The 23,630-nt window shown below is 39.6% G+C and overlaps 1 protein-coding gene across 1 annotated transcript in view; it reads left to right on the forward strand.

The window, feature by feature from the left end:
• The first annotated feature begins 1,104 nt into the window (after nucleotides 1-1,104).
• Nucleotides 1,105-23,630, forward strand: part of PRORP (protein only RNase P catalytic subunit) — a 135,450-nt gene continuing 112,924 nt past the window's right edge. The window contains exons 1-3 of the mRNA XM_068990976.1: nucleotides 1,105-2,093; nucleotides 4,095-4,142; nucleotides 4,625-4,757. Coding sequence (XP_068847077.1) covers nucleotides 1,105-2,093; nucleotides 4,095-4,142; nucleotides 4,625-4,757 — 1,170 coding nt within the window. The remainder of the gene's footprint in view (nucleotides 2,094-4,094; nucleotides 4,143-4,624; nucleotides 4,758-23,630) is intronic.

Consider the following 23,630-nt stretch of genomic DNA (forward strand, 5'->3'; position numbering starts at 1 on the left):
ATCGATCCCAGAGGCCACTGCGGAGAATACCACGATCAGGCCAACGCTAGGGACGCGGTCACAACAGGGAGGGCAGACGTGAAAAAGAAAAGCTGCTTCCTTAAAACAGCTTCCCAGCCTCACCATGCTTGATTCTAAAGGCGCCGGATAAGGGAGCCCGCGCTTTTATTTCATCTTGGCCCTTTGGCACTTGTGCGTCACGTGACCCAGGGGTTCCTTTGGCTCCTCCGGCTGGATGGAAGAGCTTTCTAATTTCACAGTTTCTTTTCATTGTTTATTGCGGATATCTGGAGGCTTTAGATGCTCCCTGAATGTAATAGGTGGGCTCAGCAGCCGCCTGTGCCCCCTCCTGCCATTAAAAGGTTCACAAGTCGCCTTTTCTCGCCTCCAGGCGGGACCGAACCCCTGCGACCAGCTTAGCCACGCCTCTGCGGCAGGGGCCTTCGCGGTGCATTGTGGACGCCGTAGTTTCGCCGCTAATGGTTGCACACAGCGTGAGTGATGAGGTGGGTGATTGAATCTAATGAACTTCGTTTGTGACCGACCTGTACACAGAGGGGTTGCCCTCGTGGACTTCTCTTCCTTACTTGTGTCTCTGGCTCGGCTCTCTTAACCGCCCTTTCTCATTCCCGCATTTGAAGAGTTTGGCGGCCAGGGCCCCTAGACTTGGGCTTTAGCCTCTTCCTAGGCTACGGATGGGCCTGAGGTAGGAGGCTTCCGACTCCTCGCCCCTTATGCAGCCTGTCTCCCATGGGTTCCTGTTCCTTTTCAAGAAGAGGGGTGTTCCGCGTGAGTCAGCTGGCGGGTCTTTGTGCTTTTTCCCTCAGGTTCGCTGACTGGAATATAAGAGGCAGCAGAGGATTCCTGCTCTGTCTCCTAGTCCTGGAACTTGCGAGAGAGGTTGGATATCCCCATACCTTTGTTTAATGGAGAGAACTCAACCAAGCTTCGTTGCTGCTAGCTCCCAAAGCATTCGATTTGTGAGAAGCTGAAAATCGCCTTGTAGAAAGTTGCCCTTCGATTCTCCGCCCCCAGCCACCAGCCTGCAGAAGTTGGGGCTTTTTGAACATCTTTCTCACAATCTAGTGCTGATTTAACTGCATAATGACTTTCTATTTCGCTGGTATTCGAAGCTTTCCTAAGCTTTGGAAGAGCAACTCATACCTTGGGCTAAGTTCAAGTCATTCTTACCTCTCTCTCTTTTTCAAAGACTGTTATGGCATCAGGAATCAAGAGAAGTGGTTTTCTGTTAAAACGATGTCTGCACAAAATACCAAAGCAATGAACCTGCTGATTGCCAAGGCCAGATGTGTCAGGAAACTAGATGAGGGTAGTAATAAGCAAGTTTCTGCTGATTCTTCTCACATGTTTGCAGCTGGAGCAGCTAAGAAGAGATCACAGATGAATCCTTCTAGTAAAACTCCTGTCTTGCCACCTGTGAAGAGCATTATCCAGCTCCCAACAAAACCTTTGAACTCAGAGGAGTGGGATAAACTTAAGGAAGAGTTCAAAGGAAAGGCTAACTTTGAAAATTGGATTATTTTGCAGATGGTTAAATGCCATAGCTCTCTAGATGTGGCCAAATCTGTGCTGGCCTGGGTAGCTGCTAAAAACAATGGTATTGTAGGTTATGATTTACTGGTCAAGTATTTGTATCTCTGTGTTTTTCATAAGCAGACATCAGAAATTATTGATGTCTATGAAATCATGAAAGCCAGATACAAGCGTTTAGAATCTGGAGCCTACACTCTTCTCATGCGGGGGTTAATCTATACAGACAGATGGAGAGAGGCCTTGCTGCTGTTAGAAGACCTCAAAAAAGTCATGATTCCTTCAAAAAAGAACTATGATGACTGTATCCAGGGAGCCCTGTTTCATCAAGATGTAAATGTAGCTTGGAATTTGTATCAGGAGTTGTTAAATCATGGTATTGTTCCTATGTTGGAAACTTTAAAAGCCTTCTTTGATTTTGGAAAAGACATGAAAGATGATCAGTATTCAAACAAACTGCACAACATTCTTTTGTATTTAAGAAATAATCAACTTTATCCTGGGGAGTCTTTTGCACACAGTATAAAAACATGGTTTGAGAGGTAATTTTGATTTCTGTTTATATGTGTATTTTTATTTTAATACTGATACCTAAAAGTAGCCTTTTCCTTTTTTTTTTTTAAATTAGTTGCTGAGGATTGTTCTATTCAGATTATACTTTTTTTTGCTTAGTAAGATTGTTTCCCCTTTAAGACAGTTTTCTTTCTCTTTGAAAAACCTGTTGTGATAATCTCTGCTCATCACATAAAAGGGAGATTATAGAACACTTGTTGTTTTTATGTATTTTTTCCTATTAGAAGATTCATTTGTTTTCTGAGGTGTCTAGTATATGAGTATTTACAAATAGCACTTGTGGCTGGAGTTCGTTGCAAGAAAACTGGAGCTGTCTTTGGGTCATATTACTATTTTCAGAAGTTCTTCTGAAACTTAATTGTGATTGGTATAATGTATATAATCCTATATATATTCTGTTTACTGTCTGCATTTCACCAACTTGAGTAGTTAAAGCTGAGAGAGGGATTCTGCTTAAACCTCATATGCATTAAAAAAGAAAATCTTCATCCGTCCTTGATCATACCGTATTTGACTACTCTCTCCAAAACTCTCTCCTTTGCTTTCCTTCATGTTATCAGCTTGATGATGTTCTTTTGTTCTTTATTTCTTTACTGCTAATTTGCCTCAGGCTTTTCCCTACAGGTTCTTTCCTTTCATCTCTGCTTTTCTCTTGCTTTTCTACTGTAAGTTATTTTTACAGAGCTTTGCAGTAGCAATCATGGTTAATTATCTTTCTTACCACATTTATTGAATATCTGCAGAGGAACTAGATAGTGACAGTCTTTGAAGGCCAAGGATGTTGGATTTTATTCTCTTATCAAGAATGCTGATCTTGGAGTAGTTTATAAAAGATGATGCCAAAGCAGTGAGAAAAGATTAGAGAGGGATTAAGATTTGAAACAGGGAGATCTGTTTGGAGGCAATTGTAGATTTGAGTAAGGGATGATGAGATCTTGAATTAAGAACGGAGAAAGGAGAGAAGGCAGTAGAATTTATAGAATCAATGAGGCTTCCCTGGTGGCTCAGTGGTAAAGAATCCACCTGCCAGTGCTGGAAACATGGGTTGGATCCCTGATCTGGGGAGATCCCACAGGCCACAGAGCAACTAAGCCCTTGCACCACAACTAACTAGAGCCTGTGCTCTAGAGCCTGTGAGCTGCAACTACTGATGCTGCACACTCTAGAGCCCATGCTCCACAAAGAGAAGCCACCACAGAGAGGAGTCCTTGCCCATGGCAACTAGTGAGTTTCCCGTGCTCGCTGCAACTGGAGAAAAGCCCATGCAGCATCAAAGACCCAGCACAGCTCCCCCACCAAAAAAAATGATGGCAGTGTATAAATGAGGAACGAAGAAAGGATAAGTTGATTGAGCAAATAAATGAGTAAGTAGTTTTGAATGCCTCCAGTTTTAGACTAAGCACTGTGGGTGTTTTGTGATGTAAGATCTATTATAATGGCATTCATGAGGTAGTTGGGAATGCAATAGTAGACAGTTACCTAAGAGTGGTGTATAAAATTTGACAGTGTAAGAGAAAGAATGGGTCACGAACAGTATCTGGCAGCTTTATGGAGAAGGTTAGAGTTGAGTTTTTTCTTTTAATTTGGCTGTGCTGGGTCTTAGTTGCAGCATGTGGAAACTAGTTCCCTGACCAGGGATAGAACCTGGGCCTCCTGCATTGGGACTGCGGTCTTAGCCACTTGACCATCAAGGAAGTCCCTAGAGTTGAGTTTTGTGTAGAAGTTATAGCTCCTTTCTGGGTAGGTCCTGTGAAGGTAAATTTAGACTTAAAGATGAGAGTCAGATGATGAGAGAAGAAGCAAAGAGGAGGAGGTCCAGAGTAGTGTACCATCGCTGTCTAAGCATCCACTCTTCTAATTGAACTGTTCTAAGAAACTATCCCAAACTTTTCAGAGCTCTTTCCTACAATTAATATCTCTTCAGTAGGGATTTGACCCTCTGGTGATTTGGTTTTGCAATTTTTTTGTAGTATTCCTGGAGAACAATGGAAAGGACAGTTCACCACAGTCCAGCAAAGGTAAAGACCAATGTTTTATTTTTAATCTTTCAATTCAGGTTTAGTAGGTTGTGTTGCTACTAGTTAAAAAGAATTTAAGAACATTTTAGAAATAGGATAGATTAAGTTGCTTGGGATTGCCAAGAAGGTCATATTTCGCATTTGGAGAATTTGCAGTATCCAAAATCATTTTCTTGGTAGGTGCTGTGAGCCTGGTGTGATTTCTCTGACATGTTTTCCCTACAAATTTGGGCCCAGTTGTGTTTTAAGAATGACTTTTAAAACTTTATCTGGAGGTCAGCAGTCTACTCTTTTGGCTTTTTCTGGGACACTAATTTGTTATATTGTCTGGGTTACAAAAAATGAGATGTGTATGATAATCACAAAGGTTATGATGTTCTTTTTCTAAATTACCTTCAAATTTTCTCGTGTCCTAGAAATATTCATTTTAGAAAAAGTTCTTTTCCCAGGACATTCTTTAACACATTCAATTATAATTACAGTGGTCAGTGTTTGGGCTGTGGAAAAACTGTAGAGTCTATTCACCTGAGTTCAGAAGATTATGAATTTCTCAAGGAAAAAATCATGAGGGATGTGATAGATGGAGGTGACCAATACAAAAAGACGACACCTCAGGTGAGTCTGGGACAGGTCTTAACTTCATTCTTGGATTGCTTGTCTGGAGCAGAGGTTGACAATTTTTTTCTCTAAAAGACTAGATAGTAAGTGTTTTAGACTTTGTGGGCCGTAATGTCTCTGATGCAACTTAAAACAGCCACAGACAATACATAAATGAATACAGTAAAACTGTATTCATGAAGATAAGTCATGGGCTGGATTTTTTCAGCTGGCCATAGTTGCCAACCCTTAGGAGAGATTGCTTTAGACTTTCATAGAATAATTGGGTTAGACTATCATCCGTCTGTTAAGCTCAATTCTGTTTCATCTGGGCACAAGTGCTCAATAGATGGTTATTCTTTGTGTAAGTGCTTCCAAAAGATGTTTTTAATAAAATTCCTTGGAAACATAGGTTTCTCATAAGTTTTCTAGTTAAGAGAGTCTAAGATAACTTGACAAAATTATATCCAAGTCTTCTTCATATTGAATTTGTTTATTCTTGAAGTCATTTTTAATAGATGTATTTTGCTAATCTTCAGTATTTTATGCCAGTTTACTAAGATTAAGTTGACGTAAAATGCTTTTACCTTGAGGGGAGGCTGCCTGTCATCTTACTGAATGCTCTTTCTCCAAATACCAAATAAAAAGGAGAAGTGTAAAGGGTTCTGCCATCTCACTTTGACTTAAAATTGTTAGAAAATGCTAATATGAAGACCTTTGATCCTCAGAATAAAGTCAAAGTTGGGTCCTTGAAAACATTATGTTCATTTTATGGAATACCTTTTAGCTGACTTTACTGATAAAATTATAGTTAACATTTATTAAATGATGCTTGCTGCTGCTGCTGCTGTCTCTTCAGTTGTGTCCGACTCTGTGCGACCCCATAGACAGCAGCCCATCAGGCTCCCCCGTCCCTGGGATTCTCCAGGCAAGAACACTGGAGTGGGTTGCCATTTTCCTTCTCCAGTGCGTGAAAGTGAAGTCGCTCAGTCGTGTCTGACTTTTAGCGACCCCATGGACTGCAGCCTACCAGGATCTTGCGTCCATGGGATTTTCCAGGCAAGAGTACTGGAATGGGGTGCCATTGCCTTCTATATTCATTATCTTATATCTTATTTCATCTTCACCCTACCCTGTAAGATGTTGGTTTATTTCTGTATTACAGATAGTGTGATTGAGACTTTGCAAGGTTAAATCTGCCCTAGGGGGCTCCACTAATAAAATTAGGTCATAGTGACCCCCACATTTTTGCCTTTACACTCTGCTGCCTCTCACTGAACAAAAATTTAGTTTGTAGTTCTGTATGTACTTGACAGCTGACTGGCTGTAGCAGTTCTTAATGCCTTGGGAATTTCTGCCAGCTAAACTGATTTAAACAAATTTCTTTCTCTCATCCAACATCTATTGAACACGTACATGTATCTTCTGAAGTAAATGTTAAGATAGATGCAGGATTGTGTAAATCATGCTGTTTGCTCCTAAAGACTTAACCATTTCTGTTGTGGGTTAGTTGAATATTCTTCCCATCCTCAACTTTTTATTTAATATAAAAAAAAAAAACCCACAACGGACACATACTCTTCATCTAGAATAACCAGTTATTATTCCACATGTGTTTTCTCTCTGTGTGTTTTTATAAACCATTTAAAAGTAAGTTTTAGACATATTACCTTAAATATATCAGTATATATCTTTTTTTGTTTGTTTGGTTTTGGCTGCACCTCAGTTCCCCAGCCAGGGATTGAACTCGAGCCATGGCAGTGAAAGCAGAGTCCTAACCACTGGACCACCAGGGAACCCCTTGTATCTTCTAAGAATAAGAACATTCTGTGTAACTAAATGCTGTTATCACATTTAAGAACCTTAACATTAATTCAGTGTCATTTTAGTAAAGACCACATATTCAAATTTTTCCAGTTCCCCCAAAATGTATTTTAAAACATTTTTCTCTTACCCAGGATTCAATCAAGATTCACTCACTGCTTTTGGCTGTTCGTGTCTCTAAATCTGGAGCTCACCTCTCTGCCATTTTTTGTTTTTATGACATTGATTTTTTATGAAGTCTAAGTGGTTTGTCTTGTTCAGGGCTTCTCATACTTTGTACCTCAGAGTCACCTGAGGATCTGTTGAAAATGCAAATTATGATTCACTTGTCCCAAGTAGAATCTGAGATTCTGTCTTCTGAACAAGCTACCAGGTGATGGAATTCTGGTCTTTGGACCACTTTTGAGTAACAAGACTGTGGATTAATTGTCTGATTGCTTTCTCTCCATTAATTCAGTTTATAAGCTTTTGGGGTGTATTACATAGGCGATGGTGTGTGCTTCTTACTGCGTTACAGCAGCCACATAATAGCAGGTTGCTCTCTGTTGCTGATGCTCTTTGAGCGCTTGATTAAGGAGGCGACTGCCAGATATCTCCATTGCAAAGGCTCATTTTTTTCCCTTTATAATTTCCCTTTGTAATTAAAAGTTAAGTAATCTGTGGAGTAATAGTTTGAAACTATGCAGATATTCTGTAACCCATTAACACTTCACCCAGTGTTTTTTGCAACATGAAAATGAACTCTGCCTTTGGAAGGATGCAAAGTGATGATTTTCTGGTTATTTCATTGAAAAAAAAAATGGGGTTAGATTCCATTACCATCATCATTCTTTTTGTTGCTCAAATTTTCCCAAATTTGGCCTGTTGGAACCTCTTGCAATCCAGCTTCTCCGTCTCTTTGACACCCTTTCATGCACTCCCCTCCAATATACACATCAATTTGGGGGCACTTCTATGCTTTCTGGCACAAGATGTCCTAGGCTTTTACCTTGAATAGCTTCTGCCTCAGTCATGGAATCACTAGTTGAATACTTTTGTTTAACACTCTCAATGGCTAAACTCTTAGTTTCAGCATGTGGGATCTAGTTCCCTGATCAGGGATCAAATCTGGGCCCCCTGCATTGGGAGCTTGGACTTAGCTGGACCAGAAGGGAAGTCCCCCATCATAATTCCTTTTTAATGATATCACTGTAAGTCTAGATTAATAGAAGGAAGATTTGTTAGTTTTCTTTCCTGACAGAGACTGAGACTCTGGAGCAAATCTTCTCCTTGGAGAGTGTTCTACTACAGAAGCTCCAGGCTCCAGACTGGTGAGATTAGTAAAAGAATAATCATACATTTGGTTATCAGTAATTCACAAAGCAACTGAATATATTCACAGAAGGATTGGGACATTTTATGTCGAGGGAAATTTTCTCCCTTTCTCTTTCCAGATGTTCTCCCCTTTCCCTCCTGTAGCTCCCCAAATTTGTATCCCGTTTTTTATTTTTTGTCATCCACCTTTCGTCTTAAGCTATTGATTTAACATAAGAACATTGCTACCATTTATGGAATGATTACCTTATGTTGAGCACTTTTAGGCCTGTTAAATTCATAGCACATAACAGTCTTGAAAGGACATCACCCATTTGAAGATGGGGAAGCTCAGGATCTGAACCATATCCATAGTTAACAGGCAGTGAAGGAAAACATGCGGCTGGATTGGTTCGGGATTTAGCTTTTGTACAATAGTATTGGTGAAGCAGAAGGGACAGACATGGATCCAGATCATTTCTGGTAGACTGAAGTAGTACCAACTGTTTCTGAGACGAAGTAAGTAAGTAAGTGTTAGTTGCTCAGTCATGCCCAACTCTTTGCTGCTGTTGTTATTCAGTTGACAAGTTGTGTCTGACTCTTTGTGACTCCATGGACTGCAGCATGCTAGGCTTCCCTGTCCCTCACCATCTCCCAGAGTCTGCCCAAGTTCATGTCCGTTGAATCGGTGATGCCATCCAACCATCTTATCCTTTGTTGTCCTCTTCTGCCTTCAGTCTTTCCCAGCATCAGGGTCTCTTCCAGTGAATTGGCTCTTTGCATCAGGTGGCCGAAGTATTGGAGCTTCAGCTTCAGTTTCAGTCCTTCCAGTGAGTATTCAGGGTTTAGGAGACAAGAGAGACAAGTGGACTGGAGGCTCACTGAGGTTGGAGAGCAAGTATAAAGGGAGTGAGAGGGATCAGTGTCCAGTAGGTATTTGATCTGAGAGATAGAGGGCTCTAGATGACAAAATCCACGGTATGAGGGTTAAGCAGATGAAGAAACTGAGAGGCCTAAAGTGCTAGGTGGTCATCCACAAAACTAATTACAGTGTCCATGGGATAATTTTAAGAAATAATAATTGCAACCACATTATAGAATGCTTATCAGGTGCCTGGCACTGCACTTTGTCCCTTAGGGTGGCAGTGAAGACTGTGAGTTGGAGGCCAAATTCTTGATAAATGTACAGGTTCCGGGAACAACACAGATCACAGCTAAGAGGAGTCAGCAAACCATGGCCCACAAAGACTAGCCTATTGCTTGTTTTTGTATATTAAGTATTATTGGAGCACAGCCACACTCATTCACTTAGGTTCAGGTGTATATCAGTATATTGCTCTTTGCTTTATTGTATTTTGTTTTTTTACAAATTGGAAATTTGTGGCAGGAGTGCATTGAGCAAGTCTGCTGCTGCTGCTGCTAAGTCGCTTTAGTCGTGTCTGACTCTGTGCGACCCCATGGACGGCAGCCCACCAGGCTCCCCTCTCCCTGGGATTCTCCAGGCAAGAACACTGGAGTGGGCCGCCATTTCCTTCTCCAATGCATGAAAGTGAAAAGTGAAAGTGAAGTCGCTCAGTCGTGTCCAACTCTTAGCGACCCCATGGACTGCAGCCCACCAGGCTCCTCCGTCCATGGGATTTTCCAGGCAAGAGTACTGGAGTGGGGTGCCACTGCCTTCTCCTGAGCAAGTCTACTGGTGCCATTTTTCCAACAACATTTGCTTACTTTATGTCTTTGTGACACATTTTGGTAAGCAATGCAATATTTCATACTTTTTCATTTTTATTGTGTTTGCTAGGGTGATACGTTGATGTTACTATTGCAAAAAGATGATTCACTGAAGGCTCAAATGATGGTTAGCATTTTTTAGCAATGAAGTATTTTTAAACTGAGGTATATACATCATTTTTTAAAAACATGCTATTGCACACTGAATAAAGTATAATGTAAATATAACTTTTTAATACATACTGGCAAACCAAAAAATTTGTGTGACTCACTTCATTGTGATATTGCTTTATTGTGAGGATCTGGGACCAAATCAGATAGGTATGCTGGTCTTTTCTGTGGCTTCCTGTGCCCTGCAGAGTTGGAAAGGTACAAAAGAGACCAGCTCACAGAACCTAAACTATTTACCATCTGGCCTTTTACAGAAAACAATTTACTGACCCCTGGTCTAGATGAACCTCATGAACCTCAGTTGAGGTGGAAAAGTAGCAGCTTCGAAGGTTCGGCAGGGACTAGGAGAGGGCCTCTCTTTCCCCGTCAATTCTATAGCATGCTTTTTTTTTTTTTTTTTTTTTTAATGTGGGAACTTGGTCCACTGACCAGGGACTCAAACCCCTGCCCCCTTGGGAGTGCAGAGTCTTAACCACTGGATCACCAAGGATGTCTCTTATAGCATGCTTTGAGAGAATGATTAGATATCACTTAAGAATAAGTAAGGAGTCATTGATGACCATAAGAAGAGGGATATCAGTAGTACACTGGGGGCCAAAGCCATCCAGGTTATTGTAACTCAGTGAACACACATTGAGGGTGTGTTCTTGAGGGTGAACTCTTCTTTTGAGAAGCTTGGATGAAAAGAAGAAGACAGATGGATAGTGGTGGCTTGAGTTTGATAGAGATCAAGGAAGGGTTTAGGGAGGTGAGAGAGATGTGCATACTCATAGGATGAAGTAAGAGTTCTTAGTAAAGATAAAGGTGTTGAATAAGCAGGGCAAGTAGGGAGAGAATGGATGAAAAGGTTCAAAAGTAGGAAGGGTTGACAAAAAGAGCACAGATAGGAAGATTAGAAATGGAAGAAACTTCTTTGAGACTAGAAAAGAAAGTGAGGATGGGTGTGGATACAGATAAATATATAGATAGGAGGCGAGAAGACTGAAAGAAATGACATCTGCTGTGTTAAATGGTGCATGTTGAGAGACAGGCATCCATGCAGGACTAAAGAGAGTCAAGAGGCTTGGGGTGGTTCTTGAGAGGAGTGGTCCTTGAGAGATGCCAACTCCAACCGAAGGATGTGGCAAGGGGTGGGTGCTGAGATTTGAATCAGTGAATTTGTAGACATTACTGTGCATGAATGTGTGGTTTAGTACTTTGCCAACAGAGCTTGACTCATCTAAAGTGGTAGTAGTGAAGACAAAATGCACCGTTGGTTCAGATTTTGGGTTTCGTTGTTTAGTTGTGGCAACGTAGCAGGGAGCTAGGGAAGGTAGTTCTGATAGATCATCATGGGACCCAGACTAGATAGGAAAGGAAGGCAGGCCAGAGAGCACTTGTCTGGGAGGGCTCCAGGGCCTCGCAGTCTCATGTGGAGTAAAAGAGGAGATACTGTGCCAGTAAGGGAATGAAAGCTAGAAGGCCAAAATCAGAGAGCAGGTGAGTAAAAATTTGAGGTTAAAATTTCAGAGGACAAGCCATCCTGAGCCCTGTCCCGATCCAGGGGGACCTCTCCAAGAGTGTGGCCTGTGCCCCAGGATAAAGTTCAGCTGCAGAGTGTCATTGCCCAAAGGTTCTTCATCTTGTGGTGTGTTTTTTTTTTTTTGGCTTACTATGTGTGTTAATTTGCTAGAGCTGCCATAACAAAATACAATAGACAGAGTGGTTTAAACAACAGAAATTTATTTTTGCACAATTCTAAAATCAAGGTATAGGCAGGTTTGGTTTCTCCTGAAGATTTTTTTCTTTCCTTGGCTTGCAGATGGTCCTTGGTTTGTTCTCATAAAGACCTCCTCCATGCCAGGGCATCCAAGGTGCGTCTTTATGTGTCTGAATTTCTTTTTCACTTGAGAACATCAGTCAGATTGGATTGGGGCTCATCCTTATGATCGAATTTCATCTTAATTTCCTCTTTAAAGGCCTTATATTCAAATGCAGTCACCTTAAGAGGTGCTGCTGCTACTGCTGCTGCTAAGTCACTTCAGTTGTGTCCGACTCTGTGCAACCCCATAGACGGCAGCCCACCAGGCTCCCCCGTCCCTGGGATTCTCCAGGCAAGAACACTGGAGTGGGTTGCCATTTCCTTCTCCAATGCATGAAAGCAAAAAGTGAAAGTGAAGTCGCTCAGTCATGTCCAATTCTTCACGACCCCACGGACTGCAGCCTACCAGGCTCCTCTGTCCATGGGATTTTCCAGGCAAGAGTACTGGAGTGGGGTGCCATCGCCTTCTCCGTAAGAGGTGCTGAGGAGCTTCAATTCGAGGATTCTGAGGAGGCCATAGTTCAGTCTATAAATACCATTCATTGCAAATATGTATTAAAACTGTATTGTGTTCAGCATTTTAAATTATTTTGTACTAGATGTAAACAGCTGGAACTTCTTTCAATATTACTTTTAAAAGCTTGTTTATAATTTGGGAATGTGAGGTATAAACCATGGAGTAAGTACTAATCCACATTGAGTTTGCTTGCTTTAAAAAATTGTGGTTTCTGCTGATCTCCATAAGTATCCAAAAAGAGCATTATCAAAATTGTTTCAGGTTAATGAAACTATCACAACATTGTCTGTTTATCAGCTATACCCCAAAACAAAATAAAAAGTTAAAAAAAAATGATTTCAGGTTTATATGTTTTTACCAGGAAGTACTCTTTTGTTCAAAACAAAATAAATGAAATGGCACCCTTTAATGAAATGGTTCTCATCCATGGCTACTTGTTAGAATAGTTTAGGGGATGTTTAAAAATCACTGATGGAAACTTACCTGGCAATCTAGTGGTTAAGACTCTGAGCTTCTATTGCAGGGGGCATAGGTTCGACCCCTGATCAGGAAACTAAGACCCCGCATGCTGTGCACTGTGGCCAAAAAAAACCCCCAAAACAAAACAAAACAAAATCCATGTTGAGTTATGCTTATTTTTTTTTTTTAATTACTGATGCTCTGGCCCTACCCCCTCGAAGTTTTAGTTTTAAGTGTACAGTTCAGTGATATTAAATACATTCATATTACTGTGCAGCCATCACCATCATGTATCCCCTAACTCTTTTCATGTTATAAAACTGAAACTCTATAAAACAGGAACTCCTCATTTTCCACTCCTTCCAGCCTCTGCCAGCCACCATTGTACTTCCTGTCTTTATGATTTTGACTACTCCAAATACCTCAAATAAGTGAAATCATACAGTATTTGTCTTTTGGTACTGTCTTATTTAGTATAAGGTCCTCAAGGGTCATCCACGTTGTAGCATATTATAGAATTTCCTTACTTTTCAAGTCTGAATAATATTCCATATAATGCTTATATCACATTTTGTATATCTGTTCATCAATTAATGGACACTTGGGTTGCTTCCACATTTTAAGCTATTGTGAGTAGTGTTGTTATGAACATGGGTGTACAGATACCTGTTTGAGACCTTGCTTGCAGTTTTTTGGGTATATACTGGGAAGTGGAATTGCTGGATCATATGCTATGTCTATTTTTAATATTTTGAGGAATCTCCATACTCTGTTCCATAGTAGCTATCCTAATGAGTGTGAGGTGGTATCTCATAGTTTTGATTTGCATTCTCTAATGATTAGTGATCATTTCATGTGCTTATTGGCAGTTCATCTATCTTCTTTGGAGAAATGCCCGTTCAAGTCCTTTCCCCATTTTTGAATGGGAGTTGGAGTTTTGTTGTTGAGTTTTAGGTTTTTCTGTATATTTTGACATATATTGATCCCTATATACTATCTGCAGATATCTTCTCCCATTCTGTGGGTTGCCTTTTTTTATTCTGAGAGTGCTTTCTGATGAACAAAATTTTTTAAATTATGATGAAGTCCAGTTTGTTATTTTTTTCAATTCCTGTGCCTTTGGCATCATATCTAAGAAAATCATTGCCAAATCCAGTGTTGTAAAGCTTTTGTTCTGTTTTAATCCCTTAGAGTTTAATTACTTTAGATCTTATATTTAGGGTCTTAGATCCATTTTGAGTTAATTTTTGTATACGATATTTGGAAAGGGTTGAATTTATTTTTTGTGTGTGTGAGTGGGTAGCCAGTTTTCTCAGCACTGTTTTTAGCTGTCCTTTTCCAATTGAATGGTCTTAACATTCTTGTTAAAAGTCATTCTTAACGTATATGGGAGGGTCTGAATTTATTTCTGTTCCATTGGTCTGTATGTCTATTTTTATGCCAATATTACACTATTTTTAATTACTGTGGCTTTGTAGTAAGTTTTGAAATCATTAAGTACGGATCCTCTGGTTTTGTTTTTCAAGATTGTTTCAGCTATTCAGGATCCCTTGAGAGTCCATATGAACTTTAGTTAGTTATTTTAAAACAAATGCATTTTATTTTTTTATTTTTTGATTGTTCTGAGTCTTCTTTTGCAGCTCGCAGACTTTCTAATTGCAGTGCTTGGCTTCCCTACCTGTCGCGCATGGGCTTAGTTGTCCTACAGCGTGTGGGATCTCAGTTCCTTCCCTTTCCATGGAAACTTGCTTTCCCTGCATTGCACGGCATATTCTTAATCATTAACTAGATTAAGGGTCAACCTGGGGGACCACCAGGAAAGTCCCCCATAGGAATTTTAGGATGGGTTTTTCTGTTTCTGCAACAGAAGTCATTGGGATATTGATAAGGATTGTATTGAATCTGTAGATTGCTTTCATAGTGTTGACTTTTAACAATATTAAGTCTTCTGATCCATGAACATGGAATTTGTTTCCATTTATTTATGCCTTTACTCTTTCAGCAGTGTTTTGTAGTTTTCATTGTATAAGTTTTTCACCTCCTTGGTTATGTTTATTCCCAGGAATTTTATTCTTTTTTATGCTTTTATAAATAGAATTGTTTCTGTAGTTTTCTTTTCAGATTATTCATTATTTATAGAAATGCAACACACACTGATTCTTGTGTGTTGACTTTATAGCCTCTTACTTTGTTGAATTGATTTATTACTTCTCTGTGTGTGTGTGTGTAATCTTTATGGTTTTCTGTATATAAGATCGTATCATCTGCAAACAAAGATAATTTTACATCTTCTTTTCCAATTTGGGTACCTTTTATTTCTTTTTCTTGCTTAATTGCTCCAGCTTGAACTTGCAATAAGTAGAAGTGGTACAAGGGGCAGGGACATCCTTCCTTTGCTCCTGATCTGGTCCTGAGGAAACGCTTTCAGTCTTTTACCACTGAGTATGATGTTGACTGTTGGTTTTTATCTATGGCTTTTATGTTGAGTTAGTTTCCTTCTATTGCTAGTTTGTCTAGTTTTTTTAAAGAGTGTTAAGTTTTGTTAAATGCTTTTTTCTTTGTTATTTGAGATGATCATGTGTTATTCTGTCATTTTGTTTATGTGGTATATTGTATTGGTCAGTGTTCATATGTTGAAACATCCTTGCATCCTTGCACTTAGTCATGGTGTATAAATCCTTTTAACATGCTGCTGAATTCTGCTTGTTAGTATTTTGTTGAAGATTTTTGCATCAGTGTTCATAGTTTTCCTTTCTTGTAGCATAAAGACACTGTAGTATCAATGTAATGCTGGCCTTGTAGAATGAGTTGAGAAGTATTTCTTCCTCTTTAAGATTTTGGAAAAGTTTAAAAAGATTGGTATTTGTTCTCCTTTAAACGTTTAGTGAAATTCACCAGTGAATCATCAGATCCATGACATTTTTTTTGAGGGATTTTTAAAATTAATAATTCACTCTGCTTACTCATTATAGTGTATATTCAAATTTTCTTTTTCTTGATGATTATGCCTGTTTGCACTTCTGTGACCGGAAGCAGCAGTCTGCAATCAGAGCACAAATCTCCAATATTTGGAGGACAAGGTCCTTTTTGCCCAACCTGGCTCCCATAAGCTGTGTGCAGACTGCTTTAGGAACACGTAATACATACAGGTGCCTGCCATGTGGGTTGGGGTGAGAGATGGGTAGATATTGCTGTTCAGAGAGCTAAAACTGATTAAATTAACCACAATTCATCATTTAAGTCTTCGCCTGAAAGTTGCAAGCATTTAACAGGCTTCAGAGTTGCCAAGTGGTTACAGAATCAGACAGATTCTGTCAGTACACTGTTGTCTAGTCTTTCTAGGGAGACTGATTTCTTGGTGCACTTTTCTCTGCCATCTTCTCTTCAAATTGATGAAGTTTGACATATGGAGAAGGTGGCGCTATTGGTAAAGAACCTGTCTGCCTAATGCAGAAGATGGAAGAGACATGGGTTTGATCCCTGGGTTGGGAAGATCCCTTGGAGAAGGGCATGGCAACCCACTCCAGTATTCTTGACTGGAGAATTCCTGTAGTCTGGTGGGCTATAGTCCATAGGATCGCAAAGAGTCGGACATGACTGAAGCGACTTCACACACACGCACGTATACGCCCGTGGAACTGTCAGCACTATCAAGACAGTGAACATATCTGTCAATGTCAAAAGTGTGCTGCCACTTTATAATGACCCCCTTCTGTACCCACCCACTGTTCATTCTTGCCACCTCAGATAAACACCAGAGGAATCATATTATATATAATCCTTTTTGTATGACTTCTTTAATTCATAATTGAGATTTCACTTACATTTTGTGTCTCAGTCATTGATTCATTTTAATTGCTGAATAGTATTCCACTGTGAAAAGGGCTTCCTTCCCTGGTGGCTCACAGGTTAAAGTGTCTGCCTACAATGCGGGAGACCTGGGTTCGATCCCTGGGTCGGTAAGATCCCCTGGAGAAGGAAATGGCAACCCACTCCAGTATTCTTGCCTGGAGAATCCCATGGACGGAGGAATTCCACTATATGAAATTCCACTGTGTGGCTATACCACAGTTTTGTATAGTCATTCACCTGTTAATGAATGTTTGGGTTATTTCCAGTTTGAGGCTCTTAAAAATAAAGCTCATAAGAACATTTTGTACATGTCTTTGCACTTTCTGCTTTTGTATTTGTTTCCTAGGGGTGCTGTAACCAAGTTTGTCAGCTTGAGTAGCTTAAAATGACCGACAGTCATTATCTCACAGTTCCGGAGGCTTGAAGTCTGAAATCAGAGTGTTGACAGGACCATTTTCCTTCTGAAGACTCTGGGGGAGCTTATCCCCTTTTCCTAGCTTCAGAAGCTCCCAGCTCTTGGGAATCCTTGCTGTCTGTTGGCTTTTAACTGAATCACTCTACTCTCTGCCTCCTCTTCTCTGTGTGTCATCTTTTCTTGTAAGCACATAGGACCTACTTTACAATATGGCCCCATCTTAACTAATTACATTTGTGAAGATCCCTGTTTGGATAAGGTCACATTCCAGGTAGATGTGAATTTTAGAGAGGACACTGTTTAACCTACTACAACTTTTCTTTCTGTTGGGTACATATGTAGGAGTGAAGTGGCTGAGTCTTATGGTAGGTATGTGTGTAGCTTTTTGAGAAACTGCCAAGCTGTTTTCCAAAGTGGTTGTCCCATTTTACATTTCTGTCAGCAGTGTGAGAGGGCTTATAGTTGCTCCACATCCTGGCCAACACTTAATATTAAGGTCAGTCTCTTCACTTTTAGCCATTCTTTGGATGTGAAGAGGCTTCCCTGGTGGCTCAGTGGTAAAGAATCTGCCTGCCAGTGCAGGAGACATGAGTTTGATCCCTGGGTCAGGAAGATTCCCTGGGGACTACAGTCTGTGAGGTTGTTAAGAGTCAGAAACGGCTTAGCAACTAGACAACAGTGGATGTGAAGTGATATCTCTTGTGGTCTTAATGAACATTTTCCTATTAACTAATAATGTAGAGCATCTTTTCATGTACTGAATTGCCATCCATTTATTATTTTCTTTGGTGAGGCAGTATTTAGATCTTTGCCCATTTAAAAAATTGTTTTTTTTTTTTCTTATTATTGAGTTGGTGTTGGAGAAGAGTCTTGAGAGTCCTTTGAACTGCAAGGAGACCAAACCAGTCAATCCTAAAAGGAATCAGTCCTGAATATTCATTGGAAGGACTGATGCTGAAGCTGAAGCTCCAGTCCTTTGTCCACCTGATGTGAAGGTCTGACTCATTAGAAAAGACCTTGATGCTGAGAAAGATTGAAGGCAGGAGAAGAAGGGGATGACCCAGAGGATGAGATGGTTGGATGGCATCACCGACTCAATGGACATGAGTTTGAGGGAGCTCCAGGAGTTGGTGATGGACAGGGAAGCCTGGCATGCTGCAGTGCATAGGGTCGCAAAGAGTCGGATACAGCTGAGCAACTAAACTGAACTGAAAAGTGACTCTAGGCAAAGTCCTTTGTTAGATATATCATTTGCAAATATTTTCTCTCAGTCTGGCTTGCCTTTCATTTTTACAGAATATAGGTTCTGATTTAATTGCTCTGGTTTGGGATCCAGGCATCAGGACTCTCAAAAATTCCCATGATTTTAAAGTGCAAGTGGGGTCCAGAACCACTGCTTCTAATGTGAGATTTTGAAGAACTCTAATGTATGTATGACAGCTGCTTTTCTACAGGATAATTTTGGGAGAAAACCATAGTCATAGGTAAATTGTTAGTTGTGCTTCCACATCACAACCAGCAGATGGCAATAGTGTAACATGTATTAATAAAAAAAATTATTCTAGGTTATGGCCAGGTCAGTCAGGTTAAAAGGATTTGATGAGCTTTTAGTATTAAACTGAAAGATACCTGTATAATTTTTCTTTGTCAAGTTAGTTTTAGTAAAGAGAGGAGCTGTATATGTAAATTTTAAGTGAATGAGGCAGAGCTCCAAATAATATCCATGTACTATTGATTCAACTACGTGAAATTCATTGACATCAATAAAAATAAAAAAGGTAAATTTGGAGCTATGAGGAAAGTGTTAGTTTAATATTAGTAAGATTTTTTCCCTCTCATTTTCCTTCATTCTTATAATAGTGATACTATAAAATTACACCTTTTTTTTCATATTCAGTTGTCCAGGTATGAATTTCTCTTTAATCTTCTTAATAGGGAAAATTTCAAACTTATGCAAAAGTAGAAAGACTAGAATAACAAACTCCTACTCAATGATTGTTAACTCATGGCCACTCTTATTTCACTTATACTCCCACCATCCCTCCCTTGCGGCTCAGATCATTGTAAAGCAAATCTGAGCTTAATCACTTATCCTATAAATTATAAATTCAATTTTAAGCAACTTTCTTTATATCTCTTAAGAAATATTCCTTTGTAAAGTGATATTTTTCTGACAGAGTAGGAAACCTTTTAGAACAGCAATTCTCAAACTTTTTGGTCCCATGACCCTTTTATGTTCTTAAAAATTAAGGATTCCTGAGCGCTTTTGTTCATGTGGTATTGTATCTTTTGATAATTACCAGACTAGAAATTAATCCAGAACCTTTAAGAGTAATATTAATTTAAAATAACAAAATAAAAACTATCACATGAACATAAATAATATCTTTTCTCAACAATAGCTCTATCATCTAAAACAAGAACACTATGGGAGAAGAGAGGCACCATCTTACATATTTGTAAATTTTTCTAATTACCTGGTTCACTAGAAGATAGCTGAATTTTCATATCTGCTTCTGTATTCAGTCTTGTGGTTTGTTATTTTGGTTGAAGCATATGAAGACAGTGGAGGCTCTTAGAGATAGTCTGAAAGGGTGAAAGTATTTTATTGGCATTTTCAGATAGTTATTCTTCTCTGATATTACACCAGTCTCCTCTGTGCACCTGTGAGGGAACGAGTTTGAAAAAGGCAGATAATATCTTAGTATTATTATAAAAACAGTTTGTTTTTTAATTATTTATTTTTGGTTGGGCTGGGTCTTGGTCGTCGCTCAGCCTTTTCTCTGGCTGTGGCCAGCGGGGGCCACTCTCTAGTTGCAGTGCATGGGCGTCTCAGTGCGGTGGCTTCTTTCGTTGTGGGGCATGGGCTCTAGGGCGCATGGGCTCCGTAGTTGTGGTTCCTGGGCTCTAGAGCACAGGCTCGATTATTGTGACGCTTGGGCTTAGTTGCTCCGGGGGTTGTGGGATATTTCCCTATCAAGGATTGAACCTGTGTCTCCTACATTGGCAGGTGGATACTTTACCACTGAGCCACCAGAGAAGCCTTAAAAATAATTTTTAAGCTTGAAAAAGTCTGAAAGATGTGCAAGGGTCCTCATACCACAGTTGAAGAACCACTGCTCTAGAAATACTCTGCTTTAGCTGTAGTTTGCTTTTTCTTTCTCTTTAAAAGTTTCAGTAATATTTATTTTCCTCAACTTTATTATGCAAACATTAACAAAGGAAGTTAAAAACAACAAAGACAGCAGCCTTACTACTCAGTCCATCTTGTATTTAGTTTCTTCTATTCTTTTAATTCTTATTCTTATTTCATCATCTTTCACTTTGTAAAATGGAAAATAAAAATAACTTGTTAATTATAAAAAATCTGCAGTTGAAATAGAGAACTGTAAAGGAAGAAATAGTAGCCGACCATGGTCCTCTCATTTTGAACTTTTAATGAAGCTGCTTTTTTTGTAACTTTTAATGAAACTTTAATCATGATAACAGTCCCCCTTAATCCTGTGATTTAGAACTTGTTAAAACCTTAATGACTTAAGATTCTGTTTTCTAGAAAAGAAATTGGAGAAAGGCAAATTGCCTGTAGTCCACTTAATTGAATTTTTAGGGTTAAGTTTAAATCAGACCATTTGTTCTGCTTGATAATATCTCTTCAGTTAATTGACAAAAGGGAGGCCTTCTGGTGTTTCTCTAACTGTAGATTTAAAACAGCACACGTGACCTAAATGAAATGTCTGTATAAAACTGATCTAATGTAGGTTGTTTTTATTTTTTAATTTGAGAGTTGCAGCTGCAAACCATGAAAGATGTGAACCAACTGAGCTCTTCATCACAGTGTTCAGAACCTTCCACTCTCATCTTCTGTGGGTTTGAACATTTGATTATCTCTAAGAGGCATAAGAGGTTTTCCCCCCGAATTTTTTTTAAAAAAGTCGAGTGGTAAATGGCAAACTTCACAGATTTGGTAGTTTAAAAAAAACCTGAGAAATGTAATTGTTTCTCAGGTATAGTTTTAAAATCATGTGCTGTGAAGTCTATTTATAAAAAGCTCATTAATGGACAAATGATCCTCAACTTACGAACATTTTACCCAATGTATACTTAATCACGAATGTTATTCCCCATTTCCTGTCTTCAGCTCCACAGTAAAACACTAGGCATGTGATCTCTGGATCATCCAGGTGGTTTGGTGCAAAAGTTGTGGTTAAAGATGTGAAACTTCTAGAAAAATCAATGAGTTCAGAGGCCCAGGAAGGGTAAAAATGTAAAAAGAAAAGCAAGCTGACTCCTTGCCTTCTCGACATCAGACGTCTCCATTTCTTCATCCTTCTTCATTTGCTCTGAGATAGCACTTACTGAAATTCTTCCAACTGGGATCCAGTCATTTTTATGAGAATTAGCTTAAAGCGGCGCATTTCCTCCTGATGGCTAGCTGAGTTCTGTTCTATAAGGGAAGGAGAATTATGTGCGACTGTAGTGGTAACTGCTGTTTTAGAGTTGGGTGGGTGATTTTTAGACATGGAGGACATTTGGGGGGCAACTTCTGAGTCGGATGCTAGAGTGGTAGGTCTCACGTAGGTTACAGTGCTGGAGGCAGAGGGACGGGGCACCTTTGGTTGAGGAGGTTTGGACAAGGTAGAAGTGTGTGAAGAGAAACTTGACTTATTTTTTTCCTAAGCCAAGGGCAAGAAGGTCTGGTTTTTCTTATATCCTGTGATCTTTCCTCCCTCAGATCTAAGCTAGTACTTTTATTGTTATAATATAACCCCATGACATAGTTTGGCTTGAAAACCAAGTCATTTTTTTATAAATCTGTGTTTATGAGAAAAGTATTGTGGGTTCTAAGTGAGCATTTTATAAATGAATTGTAGAAGCAGTGTGATGAAAGTGAGGTAGTACCAGAGTGGCCACAGTTTTAAGTTTTTGTTTTGCTTAGAAAATGTTGCCTCAGATTTCTGATTCAGTTTTTCTTTCAGTGTTGACTAAAGGTATCAATTTTCATCACCTTTTCATTTGTTCTTCCAAGCGAATAGAATAGCGTGAATAAGACAGAAGAATAAAAACGATAACACATGGGTACTGAAGTCTAACAGCTGGCTTCTGAGGGAGGAGAAAACTACCAGTGTGAAAGAGCAACTGCTGAGATGTTGAGAATAACAGCAAAGGCCTCCTCCCTTCTCTCCAGCACCAGACTTCTGATCTTTATACGATGTCCATCTTGCAGTCTTTCTTATCTCAGTAAACAGAACTTCCTTCTTCTAGTTATTCAGATATCAAAAATGCAAGTCAACCTTAACTCCCCTCTTTGCATCATACCCCACCTCCAGTCTACCAGAAAATATATCAATTTTCTTCAGGGCATATATGACCACTTCTCATCACCTTTGGGCTTCCCTGGTAGCTCACTTGGTAAAAAACCCACCTGCAATGCAGGAGACCCTGGTTTGATTCCTGGGTCAGGAAGATCTGCTGGAGAAGGGATAGGCTACCCACTCCAGTATTCTTGGGCTTCCCTGGTAGCTCAGCTGGTAAAGAATCTGCTTGCAATGTGGGAGACCTGGGTTCTATCCCTGAGTTGGAAAGATACCTTGGAGAGAGGGGAATAGCTACCCACTCCAGTATTCTGGCCTGGAGAGTTCCGTTGACTCGATAGCCCATGGGTCACAAAGAGTCAGACATGACTGAGCGACTTTCACTTTCATCACCTTTACTGCTACCACTTTTTTATCTAAGGCACATCATTTCTAGACTAGACAACTACAATAGCCATCTATCTAATTGTTCTTGTTTCCGATCACCCTGCTATCAGCTGGAGTGATTTTTGTCAATCCATGTCAGATCATGTTACCCCTTTGCTTAAAACTCTCCAGTAGGCTGAAACACAGAATCTTTCCAGTGACCTCTAAAACCCCAGTTAGCCTCTCGGATCTTACTGCATTCCATTCCAGCCGGCTGGACTGCTTGGTGTTTCTTGGTCCTACCAGATATGCCCCTGTCTCAAGACCTTTGTACTAGCTATTTCCTCTTACTCCAGATATCTGTGTGATTATTTATCTACTTGCTTCAGCTCTTTTCTTAAATATTGCCTTCTTAGAGTGGTTCTTCCTGACTACTCTATTCAAAATTGCCTGTATCCCCTCACCCAAGCACTCTGTTTTTGGTCCCTGCTTTATTTTTCTCCATAACACTTACCACCATCTGACATATTATGTATTTTATATGCTTTTATTTATCTTTTCTCCATATTAGAAGCTCCATGAGAGTAGAAGTTTCTGTCTGTTTGAACCCTGCAGTTTGCTTACTGTGTGTGAGGCAGTGTGCTAAGATCTTTATTTCTTTTCTTTTTTTTTTTTGCTTTTGCTTCACTGGGCAGCTTGTGGGATCTTAGTTCCTCAACGAGGAGGTCAACCCATACCCTTTACAGTGAGAGCATGGAGTCCTAACCCCTGGACCACCAGAGAATTCCCCCAAGGGTCTTTGTTATTTCTACTCCTTGAGTTAATCCTACAGGGAAGGCAGCATCTCATTTTTGCTAGGCCTCAGAGAGGTTAAGTGGCTTTCCTGAGCCAACTTTGTTAGTAGCAGAGCTAAGATTTGTCTCTCTTGTTTCCAGAATCTGAGTTTTGTTCATTCAGTTTCCTTATGTTCATAATGATATACTGGGTCCCTAAGAAATTTTCAAAGATACTGTTTGATATTCATTTGATAAAGGAAAGTATGTAGTGCATTTCTAACAACAGTTTCCATTTTGTATTATCTAGACTTTTAAAAGATTAAAATGAAATAAAATTAAATGTCTAAAAGAACACACCTTCATTATCTGAAATGTTT

This window comes from Capricornis sumatraensis, chromosome 19 (genome assembly GCF_032405125.1).
Source record: "Capricornis sumatraensis isolate serow.1 chromosome 19, serow.2, whole genome shotgun sequence".
In the NCBI taxonomy this organism is placed as follows: domain Eukaryota; kingdom Metazoa; phylum Chordata; class Mammalia; order Artiodactyla; family Bovidae; genus Capricornis; species Capricornis sumatraensis.